This window comes from Alternaria atra (assembly GCF_907166805.1).
Source record: "Alternaria atra isolate CS162 genome assembly, contig: 28, whole genome shotgun sequence".
Classification (NCBI taxonomy): Eukaryota; Fungi; Ascomycota; class Dothideomycetes; order Pleosporales; family Pleosporaceae; genus Alternaria; species Alternaria atra.
The window spans coordinates 3,553,720-3,574,536 of NW_025091326.1; the positions used below are offsets into that span (position 1 = coordinate 3,553,720).

General features: G+C 52.4%; 8 protein-coding genes across 8 annotated transcripts; 4 read left to right on the plus strand and 4 right to left on the minus strand.

The window, feature by feature from the left end:
- Positions 1-33: 33 nt before the first annotated feature.
- Positions 34-1,181, plus strand: ALTATR162_LOCUS8184 (uncharacterized protein; the record flags this gene model as incomplete). The annotated part of the gene is made up of 2 exons (XM_043315814.1): positions 34-256; positions 310-1,181. 2 exons carry the CDS (start codon positions 34-36, stop codon positions 1,179-1,181), a joined length of 1,095 nt encoding a protein of 364 aa, XP_043171749.1.
- Positions 1,182-1,441: 260 nt separating this feature from the next.
- Positions 1,442-4,129, minus strand: ALTATR162_LOCUS8185 (uncharacterized protein; the record flags this gene model as incomplete). The annotated part of the gene is made up of 5 exons (XM_043315815.1): positions 1,442-2,409; positions 2,466-2,841; positions 2,891-3,454; positions 3,504-3,901; positions 4,063-4,129. 5 exons carry the CDS (start codon positions 4,127-4,129, stop codon positions 1,442-1,444), a joined length of 2,373 nt encoding a protein of 790 aa, XP_043171750.1.
- A 1,007-nt stretch (positions 4,130-5,136) lies between these two features.
- Positions 5,137-5,862, plus strand: ALTATR162_LOCUS8186 (uncharacterized protein; the record flags this gene model as incomplete). Its single annotated transcript, XM_043315816.1, has 2 exons — positions 5,137-5,328; positions 5,383-5,862. The coding sequence occupies 2 exons, from the start codon at positions 5,137-5,139 to the stop codon at positions 5,860-5,862; spliced, it is 672 nt and encodes a 223-aa protein (XP_043171751.1).
- Positions 5,863-6,221: 359 nt separating this feature from the next.
- On the minus strand, positions 6,222-8,534 carry ALTATR162_LOCUS8187 (uncharacterized protein; the record flags this gene model as incomplete). The annotated part of the gene is made up of 1 exon (XM_043315817.1): positions 6,222-8,534. The coding sequence occupies one exon, from the start codon at positions 8,532-8,534 to the stop codon at positions 6,222-6,224; it is 2,313 nt and encodes a 770-aa protein (XP_043171752.1).
- Positions 8,535-10,454: 1,920 nt separating this feature from the next.
- ALTATR162_LOCUS8188 (uncharacterized protein) lies at positions 10,455-13,976 on the minus strand (the record flags this gene model as incomplete). Its single annotated transcript, XM_043315818.1, has 4 exons — positions 10,455-11,852; positions 13,345-13,513; positions 13,573-13,701; positions 13,771-13,976. 4 exons carry the CDS (start codon positions 13,974-13,976, stop codon positions 10,455-10,457), a joined length of 1,902 nt encoding a protein of 633 aa, XP_043171753.1.
- Positions 13,977-14,435: 459 nt separating this feature from the next.
- On the plus strand, positions 14,436-15,839 carry ALTATR162_LOCUS8189 (uncharacterized protein; the record flags this gene model as incomplete). The annotated part of the gene is made up of 4 exons (XM_043315819.1): positions 14,436-14,472; positions 14,544-14,576; positions 14,741-15,501; positions 15,549-15,839. The coding sequence occupies 4 exons, from the start codon at positions 14,436-14,438 to the stop codon at positions 15,837-15,839; spliced, it is 1,122 nt and encodes a 373-aa protein (XP_043171754.1).
- A 615-nt stretch (positions 15,840-16,454) lies between these two features.
- Positions 16,455-17,502, plus strand: ALTATR162_LOCUS8190 (uncharacterized protein; the record flags this gene model as incomplete). Its single annotated transcript, XM_043315820.1, has 4 exons — positions 16,455-16,536; positions 16,684-16,736; positions 16,792-17,363; positions 17,418-17,502. 4 exons carry the CDS (start codon positions 16,455-16,457, stop codon positions 17,500-17,502), a joined length of 792 nt encoding a protein of 263 aa, XP_043171755.1.
- Positions 17,503-17,979: 477 nt separating this feature from the next.
- On the minus strand, positions 17,980-20,205 carry ALTATR162_LOCUS8191 (uncharacterized protein; the record flags this gene model as incomplete). The annotated part of the gene is made up of 2 exons (XM_043315821.1): positions 17,980-18,204; positions 18,280-20,205. 2 exons carry the CDS (start codon positions 20,203-20,205, stop codon positions 17,980-17,982), a joined length of 2,151 nt encoding a protein of 716 aa, XP_043171756.1.
- Positions 20,206-20,817: the final 612 nt, after the last annotated feature.

The following is a 20,817-nucleotide window of genomic DNA, read 5'->3' on the forward strand; positions in this document are numbered from 1 at the left end:
GTCTCCTATTGCACGCCTACCACCATATTCATCATGTCCGGCCCCGAAGTCCACCACCTCTTCCACCATCCCATTGCGGACCATTCCTTCTCCGCCGACCGCCAGACGCTCGCTGTAGCCCGCGAGAACAACGTTGACCTCTTCTCAAAGACGGGCAGTGGATACAAGCTCAAAGACGAGCTGACAGGCCATGACAAGACAGTCACGGGCGTAGATATTGCACCCAACTCTGGCAAGATTGTGACTTGCTCGCAGGGTAAGCTCGGAGCTATCTGGTGGGCTGGAGCAGGCAGCTGACGAATTGGACAGATCGCAATGCCTACGTTTGGGAGCCTTCACCGCAAGGATGGAAGCCTACATTAGTGCTTCTGCGTATCAACCGAGCTGCTACATGCGTTCGTTGGGCACCTTCTGAGACCAAGTTCGCAGTGGGATCTGGTGCTCGCCTGATCCCCGTCTGCTACTTCGAAGAGGAGGACAACTGGTGGGTCTCCAAGCACATCAAGAAGCCCATTCGCTCCACCGTCACCTGCGTCTCCTGGCACCCGAACTCCGTGTTGCTCGCCGCAGGCTCTACCGACGGACACGCTCGCGTGCTCTCTTCTTTTGTCAAGGGCGTGGACGAGCGCCCTGAGCCCTCGGCGTGGGGAGAGCGTCTACCCTTCAACACCGTGTGCGGCGAGTACCTGAACAACACTGCAGGTTGGGTCCACAGCGTTGCCTTCTCTCCCTCGGGCAACGCCCTCGCCTTCGCATCTCACGACAGCACTCTCACCGTCGTCTACCCCAGCGGTCCCGAAGAAGCTCCCCGCGCCATCCTTAGCGTCAGCACTCAAGTACTGCCCTTCATGTCACTAGTCTGGAGCTCCGAGGCTGAAATCATTGCTGCGGGATACAACTGCGAAGCCTATCGCTTGCAGGGTGATGAGTCTGGCTGGAAGCTTGCAGGAAGTCTGGAAGCGAAGAGCCGACCTGGTCTTTCGGATCAGCGTGAGGAGAGCGCGTTGAACATGTTCAGGCAGATGGATCTCAAGGGCAAGTCGGGCACGGATGATACCAAGCTCAAGACTGTGCATCAGAATACCATCAACACCATCCGCAGCTTTGAGGAGAGTGGAAGCGGTGTCACCAAGATCAGTTCTACTGGTGTGGACGGCAGGGTGGTCATCTGGACTTTGTAAGCACAGATTCACAGACTTGAAGTCATTTTGTACACAGAAACAAAAAATCAATTCTCTCGCACACTACTAGCGAGAGTGGAGTAGCCCGGATATCACAAACACCTCCAATAACCATACCACTTGATCCCAGCTGAATGCATGGACGCGCCCATCCAGATGCTTCTATTATCGTACATTGCTCCTTACTTTTCCCGCACATAGCTAGTCTCTTATAGCAAACGTACGCATAACCCCGTAAACGCCAGCCCTACGTAACCCGCTTAACCAAAGCCAGGGAAACCTTGCGCATTGAAATCAAGCGCTGCAGTGGGTGCTGGAGCGCCCCCTGCCGTACCCATACCTTGTGTCGTCTGCGCATCGTTCAAGAACCAAGACCAATCCTGATCGATATCCATGGGCATATGCTGCCACGAGAAGTTATTCGTAGGTAGTGGGAAGTTGTTCATGCTGTCGTCGTTGATCTGGGAGTTGAACGTGCCTCCCGCAGCGGCGCCCGTTGTCGACGCATCATCTACGTTGAGGTTGTTCCAGTTGTAAAAGCCGTCATACGATACAAAGGGTGAAGGATCAGTGAAGCCGAAGGCCGAGGTACCGGTACCAGCGGAGACGGATGTCTTTGGCGTGACATTAAGGGACTGTGTGGGTTGCGAGAATATGTCCGACGCAGAAGACTGTGACGGCTTCTCAGACGTGGGTGTGTAGAGTTGTGCTGATGTACCTGGGGACCTTGAGCTCATCATGCTGGGCGAGCGAGAGGGAAGTTCCGGGCCCTTCTTGACCAACTGGCCCCCTCTCTTGATAGAAATGGTACCAAAGTACGGGATAACAAAGTCCGATTTTCCGCTGCAGGGTCCCTCCTCATGGTCGAGACTTGTGCCTTTGAATTTGCTCAACATCTGCTCGAGAACCTGTGCGGATTGGGCGGCTACTTTGCCTCCCTTTTCGCTCGATGCGCGACGGAAGATGTCGATGCTGACCTCGATGAGACGCACATCTTCCTCAATGTCCTTGGGGGTAGGACCGCTAATTGAAGATTGTGAACCCATACCGGAATTGAGAAGACCGATCAAGATCAGGACTGCGGCTGTGAAACCGATGAAGTCGATAGCTTTGCACTCGTAGAGCGGCTGGACATGTCCTGTTCGTAGAGACTGGTACAACCTTAGGACTTCTCGCGAGCCGTTCAAACATGCCGTTTTGAGTATGAGAAGCGCGAGTTTGATGCTGCCTTGAGCATGAACGGCAAGTGCAAGTACACACGGATCTGATGGAAGACCATCTGACCCATGATTCGCTCTCGCAATTCCGCCGCATTTGATTCTGCGTCGGCGAGTAACTCGGTGTAGTCAAGCCACGCTGGATCGAACTTCTTCCACAGATCCTCAAGCTCCTGGTCGAGCTGCAGTGCCCAGGCGAAGGACTGCTCGGCAACTCCCTGGTTTCGATCAATGACCCTCCCTGCGAGCTGCGAGAGCTTCGTGATGCCAACCAATGGATGAAGGTATGTGCCGTCGCCAATATCGGGCATCGTTAAGTCGCAATGCGCGTCGCTAATACCGTATGGAAGACCCAGCAAGAGAGACAAGAAACGGTCCCCATGGTACATAGCCCACCAAATGCTCTCGTGTGGAGCGGAGGAAGTGCGCTTGCGGTGTAGCCCCTTCTTCAAGTAAGTCATGATGTGATAATGTGGGAGCGTGTAAACTTACCATTAGCTGGGCATACATCAAGCCCTTGCGGTACGCGATCCAGGCTCTTCGTGGTTGACCTACATCCGCGTACCACTTAGACTTCAAGATCAGACATTCTAGACCTTCCAAGCTTGCCGCATACTCATCGTCAGACAGGAACCATCGGTCCACAGCCTCGATATAGCGTTCGACATCGTCATCGTTCTCCGATGAGCAAATACCAACCGACAAAACAACAGTAGCAATAGCGCCGATATTCCCGGTCGTCAGAGCCTGGGCAGCGAACTGAGGCAATGTTTGCTCAGGACCGGAAGTGCCACTGCATTTTCTCCGCCACGTCTGCCACCAGTCACTGTTGGAGTTCAGGAGTTTGGTGAGTTGGTCGTAAGGCGGCAACATGGCAATGAGTGCTTGCTTGGACCTCTCTCGTTTCGCAGAGTGCGCGATGGTGCTTCCAGCCGCGATGTCATCATCATTTTTGTTTTCTACAGTATATCGATCTTCAGCCACTTGGCCGGGCCTTGGTGTTGAGCTCTGTTGATCAGCATTGCGGGCTTTCGCTTGCGCTTCAGCATCGTTGAGCTATAGACAATAAGCTTAAAGATCGGATTCAGGGAGTAGGAATACATACTGCGTCTTCGAACACAGAGAGGATTGGTACATGATGGCCTCGATCCGAGGCAGCACGCTGATTTTCCGGTACTCGAAAGATGTTGGACGAGGCTTCTGAGGAAAGAGGAGTGGGTGGAAATGTATCCTTGTGATAGATGGTGGGCGCTTTTGGTGATGATGTGTCGGCTAAGCTTTGGCTCTGACTCCGGCTTTCTGACTTGACAGTCTTGTCTTCAAGCAAAGTGTCAATCAAGGCCTCCAGTCTTGATACTCGCTCTCGGAGGTTCTTCCTATGATCGACAATGACTTCAGGGTTGGCATGTTCTTGGTCGATGCACCTGCTGCCGCGTGCGAAGCATTCTGAGCAAACATCCGGGTTGTCGGGCTGGAAGATGCATCGGATCTTGCGGCGACGACCTGTATTACATCAGAAAGGCTCACGGTATGGTGATGATGAAAGGCAGAGTAGAGATTGAGGTTGGCGTAGTGATGCACAGGTGAGACAAGAGTAACAGTGAAGGATAGCAGTATGGTGTGAAGTAATCATTCAACATGAGGCAACAACTGGTTCCACATACATTCGAAGCAGCTGTGCGTACCCTTACGCATCTTCTTGCGTGTCGGCAACGTCTCCTCCTTGGGCATCTCGATTCGTTGTGTTCCAACCACCCAGATCGTGCGAACCTAGCTCTTGCGACTTATTCGTCCGGACTCGGCTCTGCGTCGCGCAAACCGGATCACGGAAGTTTGTTGATATATAATCGCGTCTGCAACTCGTTTCTCCTGCGGAATAAACGGATCAGGCTGACGGGAAAGAAATAAAAGAGATCAGTAGTAGCAAAGGGACAGCCGTCAGCTTCTGGTGGTGACAGCGTTTCAAAGCAGAACGAGGAGGGCCGGACGGGGATTTCGTCCGTTAGGTCCGTGTATTAGGTCAGCGAAGGAAGCTGAATAACGCCGCACAACGCCCGTGAAAGGGCTACTGTTGACTACAGAATCTTATAGAAAGCCAGAATTTCCAGGCAGCAGTTTATCCTGCGTTTGAGGCGGGTGTTCGGGGACTCGGTCGAGCCGGAGCTCCTCTAATCCCCGTTCCCCATTCGGCGAAATATGCGAGAAACGATGCGAATGGTCTTCATGAACACATTGGTGGTTAGCCTGAGGCTGTGCTAATGCTTGAGTCGACCTCGAAACATGGCGTTGGCGGTCAATACCGCCATGATACGACTTGGCGGTGCCCGAGACTTCCATGCCTGGTGCGCCGTATACGCGTATTCTACCCCGCGGGAGGCCCCGCGACCCTCGTTCATGATGCGCTCCTTCGTTCGAGGGGAGATGGGTGCGCTACCAGAATCATAGTCTGGACCCGTTATGACATCGTTTTCAGAGTGCTTGCGTGGAACGCGGGTCGATGCAAGCTAGCAGCCCTATGAATGGATAGTGGGCACGCATCGTCATTCCGCGCTCAGCCGCATCATACCTAAGAATACCGCAATCCCAATGTCCATCTTTCCAAATCCAAGGTCCTAGCCAAGAAGATCTACCAACCTTGCTATACAGATTCTCGGCATGGTGTTTTGATTGAAACCACTGGATGAATATTCCTGGCATCCACATCAGTTTGCTGCAGTCTACACGTTTCTTTGAACAACATGTCTGCAGCACACAACTATCGTCATAACCAGCATCTTCCACCGAGCCCACCACCGTCGCCTTCGTCTACACGACGAAGACAAAAGAAGAAACCAGATCCTTTTGAAGAACTCGCCACTGCACCAATACCATCGTTGCCCTCTTCTCCAGCAAACGAGCTGGACGACGATCAAGAACCCCTTCTAAAACGGGTAAGCCATATTGAGATAGCAGATTATTGCTAGCAATTCTAACAAATATTCAAGATTATCCTTACTCCTGTACTATTCATATCCTTCCTTCTCTCCCTCTTCCTCGTCAACTACCGCAACCGCGCCCGCCGAACAGAAGCACACTTGCCCGGCCTCTCCCTCCTCACCTATCTCGCTCCATCCAGCTGGCTAGATCCAGAACCCTACCAAGATCCTGATGATTCAACATGGGATCGAAGGGGAACCACTGGACATTTCGAGCCCCATGACGCTATAGGTCCTCGGCCAGACGAGCAAGGGGAGGAGAAACCAAACAAGAGGAAGAAGAAGAAGAAGAAGAAGAGAAAGTCATGGCATCTGAATAGGAAGATTAGAAAAATAGCCAAGTTGGAGATAGGCGATGCGCTTGAGATGCGAGGGCGCATGATTGTTGTCATGTTTATAGTATTGGGATTGGCTTGTGGCATGTTGTGGATGGGGGCCAAGTGGGTTATTGTCTCAGCATCGCAGCTGATCTATGGCGTGAAAGCCTGAACACTGGAGCGAAATGGGCGCCTTCCGAATCACGATAAGTACGATGCACGCAACGCAATGAAGTATTGATTGATTTCATGAACTATCTAAGATTCGGAGACTCGTTCCAGAATAACCATGTGACTACCAGAAAGAGGAAACGCCAGGTGGAGTCATCAAGAGACCGTTTCGTCGTTAGTATACAATCATAAGCGCGTCAGTCGTAAAACCAACGCCAACAAATAACCCAAGAACAAATACAGTTGGTCTACAAAGAAGGGTATCGCAGCCTTTTCAACGCCGGTAGCCATCTGGCCATGATTTCGAAGAAGAAACGTAGAGAACTTGTGAGAAGAGAAAATTAGAAAACGGAAATCTGCCTATTGAGGTCTCATGGTAAAGAGGCGCGCGACGAGTCGGTCGAAGAAGTAACCCATATCATCATCATGTCTCTTCTCTTTGGCTTTCTTGACCAGGTAGTCAGATGTATCCGCCTTTCTAATCGCCTCCCGCAAGCTCTGGATGAACGCATCTTCGGGTGTGCCCGTCTTGTGAGACTGCATAGACTCGCCCTCCCAGTCTGGTCTAAGTCTAGCGTGGCAACCGGAGAAGCACGCGCTATAGAGTTCGAGAAGTGATTTGACACCATGATCATCGATTTCTATGTTTTCGACGGTGGTAGATGAGCGTGTGGCGTCATAAAGGTTGTGGTACGGCAGCTTCGCGGCATGGTAGTGTATAGACTCTACTGTCATCAAGACTGTAGTAAGAACAGCCAGAGCGATGGGCCAGTCGTCGCAGTCCTTGTTCAGAAGAAGTTGCTCCAATGATGCGAGCACGTCTTTCATTAAGCTGAGAGCAAGACCGGGCATGATCGCACCGAACTGCGAGCGGATAAAGCAAGGTGTAGGAGTGAGGTCCTCGGGTATATCCATCGTACTTCGGATGGTTTGCTCCAACATGGGGCTTTCCGAGCGTGATGGCAGCGTTATGTCGCCGCCAATGTGGACTAGTACAAGAAGCTTGAGCGCTTGATGGAGTATGCGGTGGTGAGAGGAGCTTGTTGGAAGGGATCGTGAGAAGACGTAGATATCGCGGAGAATTCTAAGTGGCGAACAGTAGAGCGGGAAAGCGCGGAAGTGATGCGCTACAAGTAGTGATAAATGAGAATCCAAGGTATGCAGTAGATGGTACTGTGCGTCAGCTGTTAGCACAGCTGGGAGAACGGCGTGCCTGTGTGGAGGACCGGTGTAAGACTGGGGTGGCCACGAGTAGATGATGTGTTCGTGTACCAGGGGAGCGTTGTCGTTGAGCTGTACAGCATGTACTGAGACAGGAAATGTCGGACCAAAGCCGAAATTCAATGGGACTGTGTAGGTAACGTCTTTGGAGACTTCGAAATTACCTGCCGGGACGAACGACTCCCAGGGTCGAGTGGTTGGATGCCAACCTAGGCTGTCGGCGAGGAATGCCGCAGAAAGGTCAACAAGAGTGTGGTCACGACAAGGATGGTTGACTAAGTCCCCTTTGTAGTGTTCAAGACAGGCCCTGCACGGAGTGCCAGGGTCGCACTTTTCCTTCCGTCGCTGGCAATTCGAGCAAGCGCCAACAATCCGCATCAACGCTGCATGGCGGCGCTGCTCAGCAGTCAAGGCTCTCTTTCGTCCTTTGGGCGCCCGTCCTGTCATACCCTCGGTACTCGTAGGTGCTAGCCGGTGCGTCAACGGGTTCGGGTGATAGGATACCCACCCATAGGAGTCAGGCGAGGGGGACGGAGTAGAAGTTTTGCGTCGAGAAAGCGAAGCGCTTCTAGACAACGTAGCACTGCGAGGGTAACGTGAAGCCACTGGTGATACTGAGAGTATAGGAGGAGCTCTTCGTGCTGATGTAGAGACTGTAGGTCGATTGTTGTAGCTGGTGGGTCCATAAGTGGCATCAGGAATGGCGATGGCTCTGCTGCGGCTGTGTAGATCATACTCGCCATCTGATCGCCGATAGGACGGCAGCGCCGGGTTATAGCTCTGCGAGAAGGTATGAGGGATGGCGATCGGCTCGACTTCTGCTCTGCCACTGTCATCTTCTGCAATGGGTTCGATGATTCGTGGCTGCTCCGCCCATGTACCCAGATTCGAGAACAAACGAGAGGCTCTAACGTCCAAACCACTGAAGGAGTGGGAAGAGTCCGTGACATGGGGGTTGAAGACGGTTTCGGTCGTGCTCTCGAGAGAACCCGAGGTGAAGGTTTCCGGAATGCGCTCATACCGTGTATCCAGGATAGGAGAATCGCTGATAGTACCTAGTGGCGATAGGAGGCTATTGTCACACGCGCCGAACGATCCAAAGTACTGACTATCTGCTTGGACAGCTAGCGGAGAAGTGGATATGGTGTCAAAGGACAGCGAGGTAACATTCACTTGTCCATATGAGGACTGCCCGTCTAGGATTGATGGTGGGGCGGAGACGGTATACTCGAGTGATGGTGGTCCATCAGCAACCGAAGGAGGTGCTGATACCAGGTATGTAGGCTCAGACGTGTAGCTTTCCGATAGCTGGTGATCTGCGACGTAGCTGCCTCCCTGAGCTCCAGTATAGCTGGTCTCGCCTTGAAAGAAAGGGTCGTACAATTCATCGTCCCAGTCAACGAGGTCCTGCCAGCTTTCGTTTGGGGAGCTAATGTACGAGAATTGAGACATTCCTAAGACTGACAGTGTTGTGTGTTAGGCTGAAGGGCAAGGAACCACCAAGAGTGGATGAAGGCCGTAAGGTTCACCCCTTCACTGAGGGTCTCATGCGATGAGTGATGGAAGCGTGTAGAGGCCGGAAGTTGATTTTTGTGTTGGAAGACAATGATTGTCTGTGTAACATTAATCGGTGTTTCCAGGCTGCAAGGAGGCCAAAGTTATATTCCACACGCAGACTGGGGCGATTTCAGAGTGCGGCTGATCGCACGAACTTGACTGCCTTGCATCAAAGGCCGTCAGGACAATTGACGAGTAGTCGTTAACGGCCTTATCACGTTGTAGCTGCTTATTAGTCAATGACCAGAACTTACATGTAAATGGCCGCAGGCTGTTGGCACTGGGGAACTTTGCGTCGAAGGTATGATGTCTTAGGGCTGGTCGGCAGTGCCATCTGACCATGCGCGGGCCTGCAGCATGGCGGCCGGTCAACTCAATCTGTGGTAGCCTTGTCACCGTGCTTTACCGGGTAGTTCTCCCCACTGTATACCAACAAACTGACAACGAATCAGCATCAGAGATGTGAGCGACGTGCAACCTAGAGCCAGTGGGCCGGTTCGACGCAATTGCGCGATTTTGGCGACCATGTCTAATAAGGCAGGCTTCTGGAAGGACTTCGCCTCATCGTGGCTGTGAGCGATGCCGCTAGTTGGATAATCTCCGGCTGTGCACATGTTCGTCTCTGAGGGATTATCGAATATTCTTCTTCTTCTTCGCAATTCGACGTGGTGAGTGCTATCACGTCTGTCAGACATCGTTGTGGGGGTTTCAGAAAAGACGACTGCCTGTAGCCAGTGTGCGGAGGCACCTGGGCAGGCCGAGGATAAAGCCTACGTTTGCCGAACTCGAGCAGCTCCTCGACCCTTTCGGGGACGTTATCTTACTCCTTCTGCACGTAATGGAAAGACTGGCGCGCGGGATTCATGGCCCTGGTTGCAAGGTAGCTTGTCCTCGACGCCCTTCCCCAGAGTGCCGTGAACACGTAGATGGGAATGGTCAGGTCAAGCGACCACCTAACTCTGTTGAGTAAATGACCCCCCTTTCAGACCAATGCCCTACCCATCGCCAAGCGAGATGCAGCCTGGCAAAGTGCCTTACACCGGCAAAGCAGCTGCGCCATAAGCCCATCGCTCTGTCCCTGCACTAGGTGCTGCAGTAGTATGTACTGGTATGCATGCATTCCACCCATACACATAGGTAGCTAGCTAGCCTCACTATTCCTTTACATGTGTCTGCGGCTCTGCGCATTCACTCCCCTTTCCGCACAAGCACGACACTGGCGTACTCTGCTTTGAAGTTGCCAATTGAGCAGAGACAACTCAATGCCCAGCTCCTCGAATACGATCCGTTAGGATTCCTTCAACAGCTATTGCATCAAGTCATCACGCGAGAGCTGATCCGGCAATATTGCGAATTATAACATAATTCATACTTGAAGACCCAACGCCGAAAGGACGGAGCGGGTCCAGCCCAAAGGAGTATTAGGGCAGGTGATTTGGCCAAAAGATACCAAAGCAAGCAACGCAGACAAAGTATGGCCGTGATCGTACGTATATGCGGACAGTAAGACATGCAAATATGAGATACAACAGAAAGAACCGAGTCCAAACAAGACATGTACAGGAACACATACACCGAGCCCACCCGAAATAACCTTTGACTTGATGTCGGGTATCATCTAAAAGGAAGAAACATATGAAGCAGAATGGTATCGTACAAGAGTCGACCACCAAACTACCTCGAACCTCGATGAGGCTCCTTCCCCCAATGTTGTCAGACATCGATCATGTCGTCAGATCCCTGACTTGGTGTCGGATCAGAACAAGACCACGCGCGCATGCGGATGATGATGTCGAGATCCGGATCCCCGTCTAGTCACGAAGCCTCGGTGGGAGCGAAGAACAGAACGATCTCGCCCCTGTCGTTTCTTCGGAGACGTAGATCCTTCCAGAGCTCTTTCTCCTCGTCAGCCTTGGAGGGCGCGCGATCGTGGTGCTCGTGACGCTCGCGATGGTACCGTTTTAGAGCCTTGTTGACACTCATGCCGCGCTCAGAGTCTGGGCCCTTAGTGATGAAGGACATGAACAGTCCCGCGCGGGCATCGTAATCCGGCGAGACAGGTGCGACGTGTCCATTGGGACGCACAATGAGCTGGCCTTGTCCATCTGGTTCCGGAGAGTTGGTTGCAGAACGATGGTACTCAATGGCCTTGACACTCTTGCGCTCGCGCGGTGCTGGTGACACGGAAGACGAGTATTGCCGGCGGCGGATCCGACGAACCTCTGTTGTAGAATCCTCGCGCTTCTTCTTGGGCCTGATCTTCACGAGAGCGGTGCTAGCCTTGCGCTCCTTGCGCTCCTTTTCGCGGCCCCTGTCCTTCTCCTTCTTCTCTGCTTGCTCGCGTGCCTTGATATCAGCCTTGCGCTGCTTAGCCTGTTCGGCCTCGTATTCTCGCTGCGCGCGCATAAGAGCTTTGGAGTTGCCCTGCTTGGCGCGTTTCATGGGGCTCAGAGGCGAGTTGACATAGTCACCGGAGTCATCTGGCGACGGTGGGAACTCAGGTCGGGCAAGCAGTCTGTTCAGTCCCCCAGTGAGACCAGAGTGGAGCGTCGCGGGCGCATCAGCCATCATGGTATCCCTTTCCTCTTGGGCGCGGACCAGCGACATGTCGAGTTCGCTGGGCGAATTGCGCTTGCGCTTGCGATCCGTCTTCTTCGACGTGGTCTCAACATCGGTATCGCGCGACTTGTTTCTCGAGTGCTTTGGCTTAGGAGCAGGCGTAGTGTATGAGTCGTAGCGCTCATTGGAAGGGCGAACTTGGTCGTTCCCGTATGAGAAGCCGTTCTGTGCGAAAGACTCGTCGTCGTCAGGTACCTGGAACTTCATAACGTCCGCGATCGTAGGCATGTACTGCTCCTTGTATGCAGGTGGCTGGCTGTCTTCAAGCATGCGCGCTTCATTGATGGGCGCGCTCGTTCTCGGGATATTGGGCGTCGAGGAAGGGTCGAGGAAATCGAAGACATTGGGTGCCTCAAGAGCCTGTTGCTCATGATAGCCTAGAGAATGCGCTGCTGGGGGAGGAGTGGGCGCGCGGGGCGGAGCATCCACGACTGCGACGGCGTTGTCATGATCGCGAGCTTCTTCGACGTATGCATTGTGAGGAGCGAGCGCTTGCGAGTTGTCGTGGTAGGCGCTATCTCTCTTCTGTTGCGGGCCCTTCTTCTTCTCTTTGTAGAGTTTACCCTGGTACTTCTGGTCTTCGGTTATGCAGGCCTACGATACGTCAGTTAGCCACTGCAAACGGTGGAAAATTGAAGATAGCGCAATGCGCAACACGGGCGCAAAACTTGCAACAATCACTCGATGTTGTTTGTATAGCAACGGATCGTCATATAGGGTAGGAGAAGCATGATGCGTACCGTATGAGACTTGTATGAGGTTCCTGGGAAATGAACCATGCAGTCGAGGCATGTAAAGGAAGCGCCATAGCATTGGTTACGATGGCCGTCAAGCTTCTTCTTTGTGAGAACGTCTCCACAGCCCTAGACCGTCACAGTAAGCTTCCAATGCATCTCCAGGGAAGAGGCCAATGGTGGGGAGAGTATGGACATGGGGCTCAAGTACCTCGCAAGAGAACGACACCATGATGGGAAGATGAGTTTCGATGTACAAGTAGCGGTGAACAGCTGGCAGACGGTCAATGGAGGAGAGGATGAAGAGTCGGTGTATGGAGGGGGTGCCGCGTCGTTATCACCCCTCGCTGGCCCAGGTAAGGTTTCAGTTGTTTGGGATACAACAAAAGTCGTTATGGCGCTAGGTTACTTTGGGAACTGGCCCCTGACAATGCGCGCCTCGCGACCATCCCGAAATACATCATGCGACCGCGCATCTTGCATGCAGCCTGTTAGCGCCTGCGAATAGCTGCCATTGCAAGCCACGCGCCCACCGAACTGGTGGGCTGCTCATGGTCATCTCCTAATGGCTCGCCGACCTCTAGCATTGCCATGCCATGACGCACGAGTATCACATACGGTTGGAAGGCTGGAGAGGGGCACGGTGTCGCAGGTAGAGTACTATGCCTCGTTCTATCATCCTTCTATCATGCTCGATAAGGACATCCTGTCTGGCGCGCACCATGCTTGCGTGGCTCTCCACACGACGGGGCTTCACATGTCCGAAGGCTGATCATTGAGTAGTCATTCGCTAGGGTATGCTTAGGGCAATCTCGAGTCCGGTTTACATCCCACCACCATCAAAGCCACTTCAAGACATGCCGTGTGAAACCTGGCTGGCGAACTCTGAGATCTGCCGGGGATGCCGGAGGAGCTCCGTCGATACCCTTCAGCTATCGTCTTGACTATTGGCTTATTGGCTCCCCTTCCAAGTCTTCAGCAGCCATTTGCGGCGTAGCAAGTGCCCGCAAATAAAGATATCGTGACCAAGACGCGACCCCCTATGCGCAGTACAGTGTCTCGGACATTACGCATCTGAAGTCCGCTGCGCCGTCCAACCCCGCCTTGCATGCGAATCCATCTTGGATGTTTCAAGGTGGGGTTAGGGCTATCGTAAAGGATACATTGGCGAATGTATCCTCTCAGGGTATGCGCTTGCCTGGTGATCTCTCTCCTTCTCTGGCGCTTTGTGGTCCGGGTCTCATGCAGCTGTGCCTTTGCTCGATGCGGTCGGCTCCTCGTCTCCACACTAGATGTTGGTGTACGCAGTCAGTCCATGTCTCACATGTAGTTCGTACAGGAGTATTACTTACACCACAATCATATGCATCACCTATGTCTGCGCAATTGAACTCGGGCTTCTTCAGCCTCTTGTTGACAATGTTGTGTACGTAGCAACCCCACATGGCGGCCGCTGTCCGTGACGATACCTGGGGAGGGTACTTTGCGAGTACTTGTCCGAAGTGCTCTGCGCATTCCCCGCTGCAATCCCGGTTAGTTTGCGCATGACCTTTGTGTGCGCCACATGGTGTAAGACATACCAAGGGTACAGGCGTTGGAACAAGTGTACATATGACCGCAGTGCCTCTTGCTCCTCTTCGGTAGGGCTTTCGGGGAAACGAGCGAAGGTTGTGTGTAGGACTTTCCACGCGGCGCGACCGAGTTCTGCCCTGCGTTTGCTTGTCAGTCTGCCTCCTGTCCTATATATCATGTCTGCGCAGAGGCGGTGGTGCACGTACTTTGCCGTCGCATTCTCCAGTTTTGGCGCGATCGCATGTCCCGTGAGCACAGCCTCGCTGGTACGGCCCAGCTTCTTCTCAGTCGATGTTGGTGCTAGATGTGATGGCGTCACTTTGTAGGGTCCTACAAGAATGAACGAGCACAGGGCGAAGACGACTAGAGCAAAGAGAGCGAACCGGGCTCTGAGGCCAGTGGTGCGAATCATGATGAAGTAATTATGTTAGGTCCTTGAGACGAGAAAACGAGGTTTCAAGGTGGTGCGAGGCGTTCCATAGTCCACTGTAGAATGTGAATGGCTGTCATCCATGGCCACGCACTCGATGCCTCAGATAACGCCAAGCATTGGGGCTTCGAAGCATCACGCCCGAGTGGTCCCACCATGCGGGTAAATCTGCAGGTACATCTGTACAATCGAAGCTAGTTCGTATTCGACAACGACATTAGCATTTTCCGCGATGAGATATAAGGTGCAGTCGGTGAGCTTTTGGTATATTGCGACGGCTGCTGGGGGATAGTACCGGTCTACGTCATCCGATATCGCAGTAGTGCTAAGCTTACTGAGCCTCCGAAAGTGTTCAAAACTTTGGGATCGCCAATTCACCAACCTGCATATTGACTCGCACCTCAGCACACGACACCATAACTCATTGCAAATAAAACAACCATGTCAGACTTTCCTCCTCCACCCGTCGACACCATTGGTACGTCAATTACTCACCGGGTTGCCGGCACGTTCCACACGGCGCAAAGACCCACGCTAATTCAACAGCAGACTGGAGCAATGTGGGCTTTAAAATCCGAGAAGGTAAGACCAAATCCTGTTATGAAAGACCTTGGCGAGTCTATGTACTGGACAATGCACAAGAAGGGATAGAGGGTGCGCCTAGAGTGTACCTCTACCGCGTATTTCCATCTCCACTCTACAGTCATCCACAAGTACGATTTCGAATATCTCCTAACTTTCCAAAGTCGCTGGTCATGTTGAATCACACTACTCGGTTGAGACCGGCAAATGGACTCCTCCAGTCTTCGTCGAGGATCCGTTCCTACGTATCCACGGTATGGCACCAGGATTGAACTATGGAATGCAGTGCTACGAGGGCATGAAGGCTTTCCGAGCGCCAAACAACACCATAAACATCTTCAGGCCAAACAAGAATGCCGAGCGGATGCAGCACTCGGCGTCTTTCATCTCTATCCCAGAGGTGCCGACAGACCACTTCCTTGCCTGCTGTAGTATGGCTGTAGGAATGAACGCGGCGTATGTGCCGCCCCATGAAACTGGTGCAGCTATGTACATCCGACCACTGCTCTTCGGTAGCTCAGCACAGCTTGGCTTGAACCCACCACAGGAATACACATTCGTAGTATACTGTATCCCAACAGGCGTCTACCATGGATCGAACCCGGTAGATGCTGTCATCCTTGAGGATTTCGACCGCGCCGCGCCGGAGGGCACTGGATCAGCAAAGGTTGGCGGCAACTATGCTCCAGTATTACGGCACAGCGAGAAGGCGTACAAGGCAGGCTACGGCATCACCCTGCACCTTGACAGCAAGACTAGGAGCGTCGTTGATGAATTCTCAACGTCCGCATTCATTGGGGTGAAGAGGGATGGCGACAAAGTCAAGCTTGTTGCATCCAACAGCAAGAACGTCATTCAGAGTGTGACTGGAGACAGCATTCTCAGGATTGCGGAATCTTTTGGCTGGGAGGCAGAGTCTCGAGAGGTACTGTGTGCGTTCCATGAATGCGTACATCGAGCTAACGATTGTAGATCGCCTATGACGAACTCAAGTCTTTCGACGAAGTCCTCGCTGCAGGAACAGCGGCAGCTCTTGTTCCCATCAAGTCCATCACCCTGCCATCGAAGAACGACAAGTTTACATACGCAGAGGCACAGCAAGAACCAGGCCCAGCGTGCAAGAAGCTTCTTTCGACCCTGAAAGGTATTCAGCAAGGAAAGATCGAAGACAAGCAGAGCTGGCTTTTCAAGGTAGAGAAGCCGGAACAGTTTGGCAAGCAAGCTCAGGCAAATGGTGCCAAGATAGTAGGACAACTGCCTTAAGACGTGTTGAGTGCGGTTTTAGGCGTTCACGTATCCAAAAACGACTATCGATTACCAGCACGGGAAACCCCCGTGAAGGTTGTATACCTAGATAAATACTCAAAAGACTGATGAATAATGCAACGCAAAAAAGAAAAGAAAAGAAACCCAATGCTCCAAGTATATCCCCGCATTTGCTTTGTTCTATACTTAGACTTGGCTGTTACAACCCAAACACTCAACCATGGTTGAAACAAACAAGACCATCAGAATACTCAGAACGCGGAGCTCGCAACTGTGGTACACTTTTGCGACACCTTAAAGCTGTTCGCGCCCCGAGACTGCAAGTGCCGAGGTGGCCAGAACCATTTCCCTTGACACCCCCACACAGTCTAGCCAAAAGACATACATACGTCATCCCTGCTTTCCACCCGCATAACTCACCTGCATCATTCGAGCGCGCTTCTATCCAGCGGTGCAACGAGGCAGACAGTCATCCGACATCCCTACCTTCTCGCATAACCACAAGGCCCGAAACATTAATATACCCCACTGGTGGTTGCAGCCTCGCACAGGATTAATAGCACGCCCGTGCCACACAATCCTTCCCCGAGTCACAGCGCAAACGGGTACAGCATGCCTGGATCATTTTCGAGGATCAGGGACAAGGCGAGGCGCCACTTGGGTGATCCTAGTCCGGATGAGGCCTATCTTTCTTGTGAGTCGAGATCAAGAAATTGCGAGAGCTGAAGACTGACTAAGAATAGATCATGATGTGAGGGGTGTGTATGCGTCGCCTGTTCTTTGACTTGCGCTTCCACGCGCTTCTGACAACAACGACGGTGATACTGACGACTACCAATAGTAACGCGAGCCGATTTGGACAGTATCAAATCTAACGACTGGCTTACCGACAATGTGCGCATACCGTTACCCCTCTGCATACCACAACTAGGGCTAACATACACCCTAGGCCATCGCCTTTTGGCAGGAATACCTCGAACGCGAAGAGCTCAATGCCTTCCCCAAAGCCTCTATCGTCCTCCTCCGCCCCTCCATGTCCTACATGCTCATGCAATCCGCCGACCCTCTCTCCCTAAAAGAAGTTCTCCCAAACTTCAGCCAAACAACACACGTCTTTCTTCCCATAAATGACAACACCGACGTCACACAAGCTGAAGGCGGCTCACACTGGTCTCTCCTTCTCGTTTCCATCATCGATGGCGTTTCCTTCCACTACGACTCCATGACCCAGTCCAACGAGCGGGAAGCACGGAGCACAACCATGAAGCTGGAACAATTATTAGGCAAGCGACTGCGCTTTATCCCTATGAATGATAGTCCGCAGCAAGAGAATGGAAGCGACTGCGGCGTTTTCGTTTGTGTGCTTATGCGGCATCTGCTGCTTAAGAGGCTGCTTCGGGCCGATGCGAGCAAGAAGGTTAGCATGAGCATGCGGGATGCACACATAAATGCAAAAGACGGACGGAGGACCATGCTCAAGGTCATCGAGGAGAGGAGAGACGAGGGCAAGCGGAGGCGCTCGTAAGTCTTTGGTGTACAGATGATGCAAAGGAGAGGAGGCTAACACATGCTCAGAGGAAGCCATTCGCCCTTTAGGAATCAGTCTGCCCACTCCAAGAGCCCGCCACGCATAGGCGATGAACAATCACAGGAACGTTAGTATCCGCTGTGCTTTACGTCGGAGGAAGCTTCCTGGCTTGGCCCTATCCCATGAAGACCCTATGAGCACAACGCACCTTTCCCTACGTGAACGTAGCGCTACGCTTTGTTACATCGGTGGTCCTTCTAATACACGAGCGAGCGTGGGATATTGCTCAAGCAAGGAAACAGATCGAACGGGTCATGATTTACGATTTACGTGCTTCATGTTTATGCGAATATACGACATCGGAGTGTTTAATGGGGGCGCACATAATATATATCACGACCAAATATGCATAACGAATTGGACTACAAGTGTTGCCCCACTCGAGACTATATGTATGTCTATCCTACTTCGAAGGATATATCAGTGAAACCGCCATCCATGCATATATGAATGCTTCCAGACGCCTGCAATGTAGTCTCTAATATCGCGGAGCTAGAGAGCCAGTTCAAAAAGGCTCCCCAAAGTGTTCTAGTCGTATGGATAAGACGTTCAAGTCGTCTTCCCATCAGCCTTGGTGTCCACAGGCTTATCTGCCTCCTTAGGCACAAGATTGCCCTTCTCGTCCCGTGGTATACGTTCCCAACCCGTCTTGAACCGCTTGTGGCTTGCGTCGAAGCGAGGGAAAGGATGGGCCTCGGTGTTTAGGACGATCTGATCGAGAGGAAGGAGGTCGTTGGGAGAGAAGAGGAGGTACATGTACTTTAGTGTTTCGGCCTACGTTGTATGTCAGTAAACAGTCCAGTAATTCTAACATGTAAGGTTAGAGAAATGGAAAGGAGAAGAACTTACAAGCCAGAAACTCTCCATGTTGTCCCGTGATGGAGGAGGTATCTTTGTGACATCGCCTATGCTAGAGAAACCGCCATTGTCCTCAACGATAGTGTGCTTGACAAAAGCTTCGAACATGTCCCAACCCCATTCGCGGTAGATTTCGTCGCCTGTTATGCGCCACATGTATAGCAGAGACTCTACAGTCTCAGGTCGCTGGAGGTTATGTGTATCTGCTGGCTTGAGGTCGAAATCGCTCTTCCAGCCTTCACCATCGGGAACACTAGTGTCGAGCTCAGACTTGGATGCTAGAATCTCAGTGCGGTACATCTTTGGCGGGTCGTCTAGCTCAAAGTAGGCGATCTCAGGGGCGAGACCTGTAGCAGTTACTTTGTACATGCCCATGCAGGTCTTTGTGAGTTCGCGGGCAAGAGTAATATCTTCCTCTTGTGCTTTGCCCCAGGTGGGCAGTTTGCGTGCATCGGCGAGAGAGGCACCACCAGTTGCTGCCAGGGCAATGGTGCCAGGCAGAAAACAGACAAGGTGGTCCATCTTGGGGTGCAACTTCCCTTCGATTCCGTTTGGTCGCTCTCCTAAGACAGTGAAGTGGCTATCTTTCGTATAAGTGAGAAGATGCTTCTTCGCGCCATTAAGTGACTCGTTCCACATCTCTTGGTAAATTGGTTCCTGCTTCTGGGTCTGGAGGTACTGTTTGATGAGATATTCGTAGTAACTGTCTCCACGACTACCCCATCGGATCTCGTTACCGCGGAAGGTACCCCTATCTGCATAGATGAAGATGGGTAGAAGACCGTCTTTCGCGCCGTTGTTGTCAACGACTTGCATGACTTTCTCTGCCACATCCCAGTAGTGTTTTTCACCGGTGATGAAGGCTAGGTATTTCATCTCAAGTTGAAGGGTTGTCGCTTCGGCTGTGGAGGACGCACCACCGTCGGCGTGCGAGGCTTCGCCTTTGGCATCTCTGAGAATGACACTGGCCCACGGAACACCCGAAGGGGACTCGTACGCGCCCATGAGACGGTCTGCCAAGTCGGTTGCTTTCTCCAAGAAGAGGTCCTCCTCATTTTGATTCTCTGGCTTCAGACCCGGAAGTGTCTCTTGCAAGTAGTGTGCGGACAGTAGACCACCAAGCATGCGTATAGTTGTTTCGAAGGTATTGACATCCTGCTTCTTGTCGTAATCGAGACTCGTCGCAATCCATTGCCGCGCATGGTTGACTTCCTTTGTAAGGTTCATGATCATAAGCGTATCGAGGGCGTCAACGATGATCCAGCCCAAGCCATTAGGCTCCGCCATGTATCGACCCTTCTTCGAAACAGGGTGGTACTCGTCGTAACCCCAACCGTGCTCCTCGTATGCGTTCCAGCTCAATAAGAAGGCGTCCTTTACTGCTTGTCTCCGCTTCTCCCAGTCAACTTTGCTCTTCTTTCCGGCAGCGCTTCCGCCCATGTTTGAAAGTAAGCTCTTCCCCTTGTCCTTTTCATCTTGTATTATGCCCACATTTGTCCCTCCACTTGACCACCCAAACCAGTAGAAGAGCCCTAGCACTACTAATGCTATCAATGACATCCCCCTCTTACTCCTCAGGAAGCCTCTCCTTCCCCTCGCACCACCGCCATATCCGTATACCTTTCCCGAAGGCTTATCCTTATACATTGGCAAGCCCTTCTCGTTTCCTGGTAACTTGTTCCAAACATTATCTTCAAACTTGCGTTGCGCGCTCTCGAAGTTGGGTACGTTGCGCGGGATGGCGAAGGACATATCTGAGTCCTGGATCGCCTGCTTCGTGGCCTCGACCGCCTGCTTGGTCGATTCGACGGCCTGTAAAGCTTTCTTGTTGGCGGCGTTCTGGAGGACGGCGAATGCGGAGGGTGTCTTGAACGTTGCTTTGCTGCGGAGGTTGAATGGATCGCGTGTCGAGTTCATGAGGCGGCGCGACGCGTAGTGCTAGTTGAATAATAGACCAAGCGGAGCGAGTGTAAGTTCACCCTTGCAAAGTCTGGTAACTTGACATTTTGCTCCAAATTCCCAATGGACTCGGGAAGCAATGCTCAAAGCGCCTTCTGACTCGCCAGGTGTTCATTGCTCACCCCGATGCATATGGCTTGGCGTGACAGGGGTTCCGCATCTTAGGGAACATCAGCCACAGCGGAGTTCAACGGGGAAGCTCCACCTTCACACCTCAGCCTCTGCGACTCGCAAGCATCGCTCTCCCTGTAGTATGGGTGAAATACGCGTATTTAGGCACGGACACGGGCACAGTCACAGCCGCCTTCCGCATCCCTATGCTTATTAACAGTCAAGAAGCATTTGGACAGGTTGTTCCCACGATCATCGCATACCCTGCCGTATTTCTATGATTACCGCGTCTTGTCGTCATTGTTGTTTGCGAGTTACGTGATGGCTTTCTACACCAAGGATGAAGCGCGCTTCCTATTCTTTGCCCTCTTTTCCTGTCTGCCATTATATCATTGTTTCCGGCTTGCTCGCACCTCATCACCTGCGGTAAAGAAGCCGGATACTCCTAAGATAGCAAAA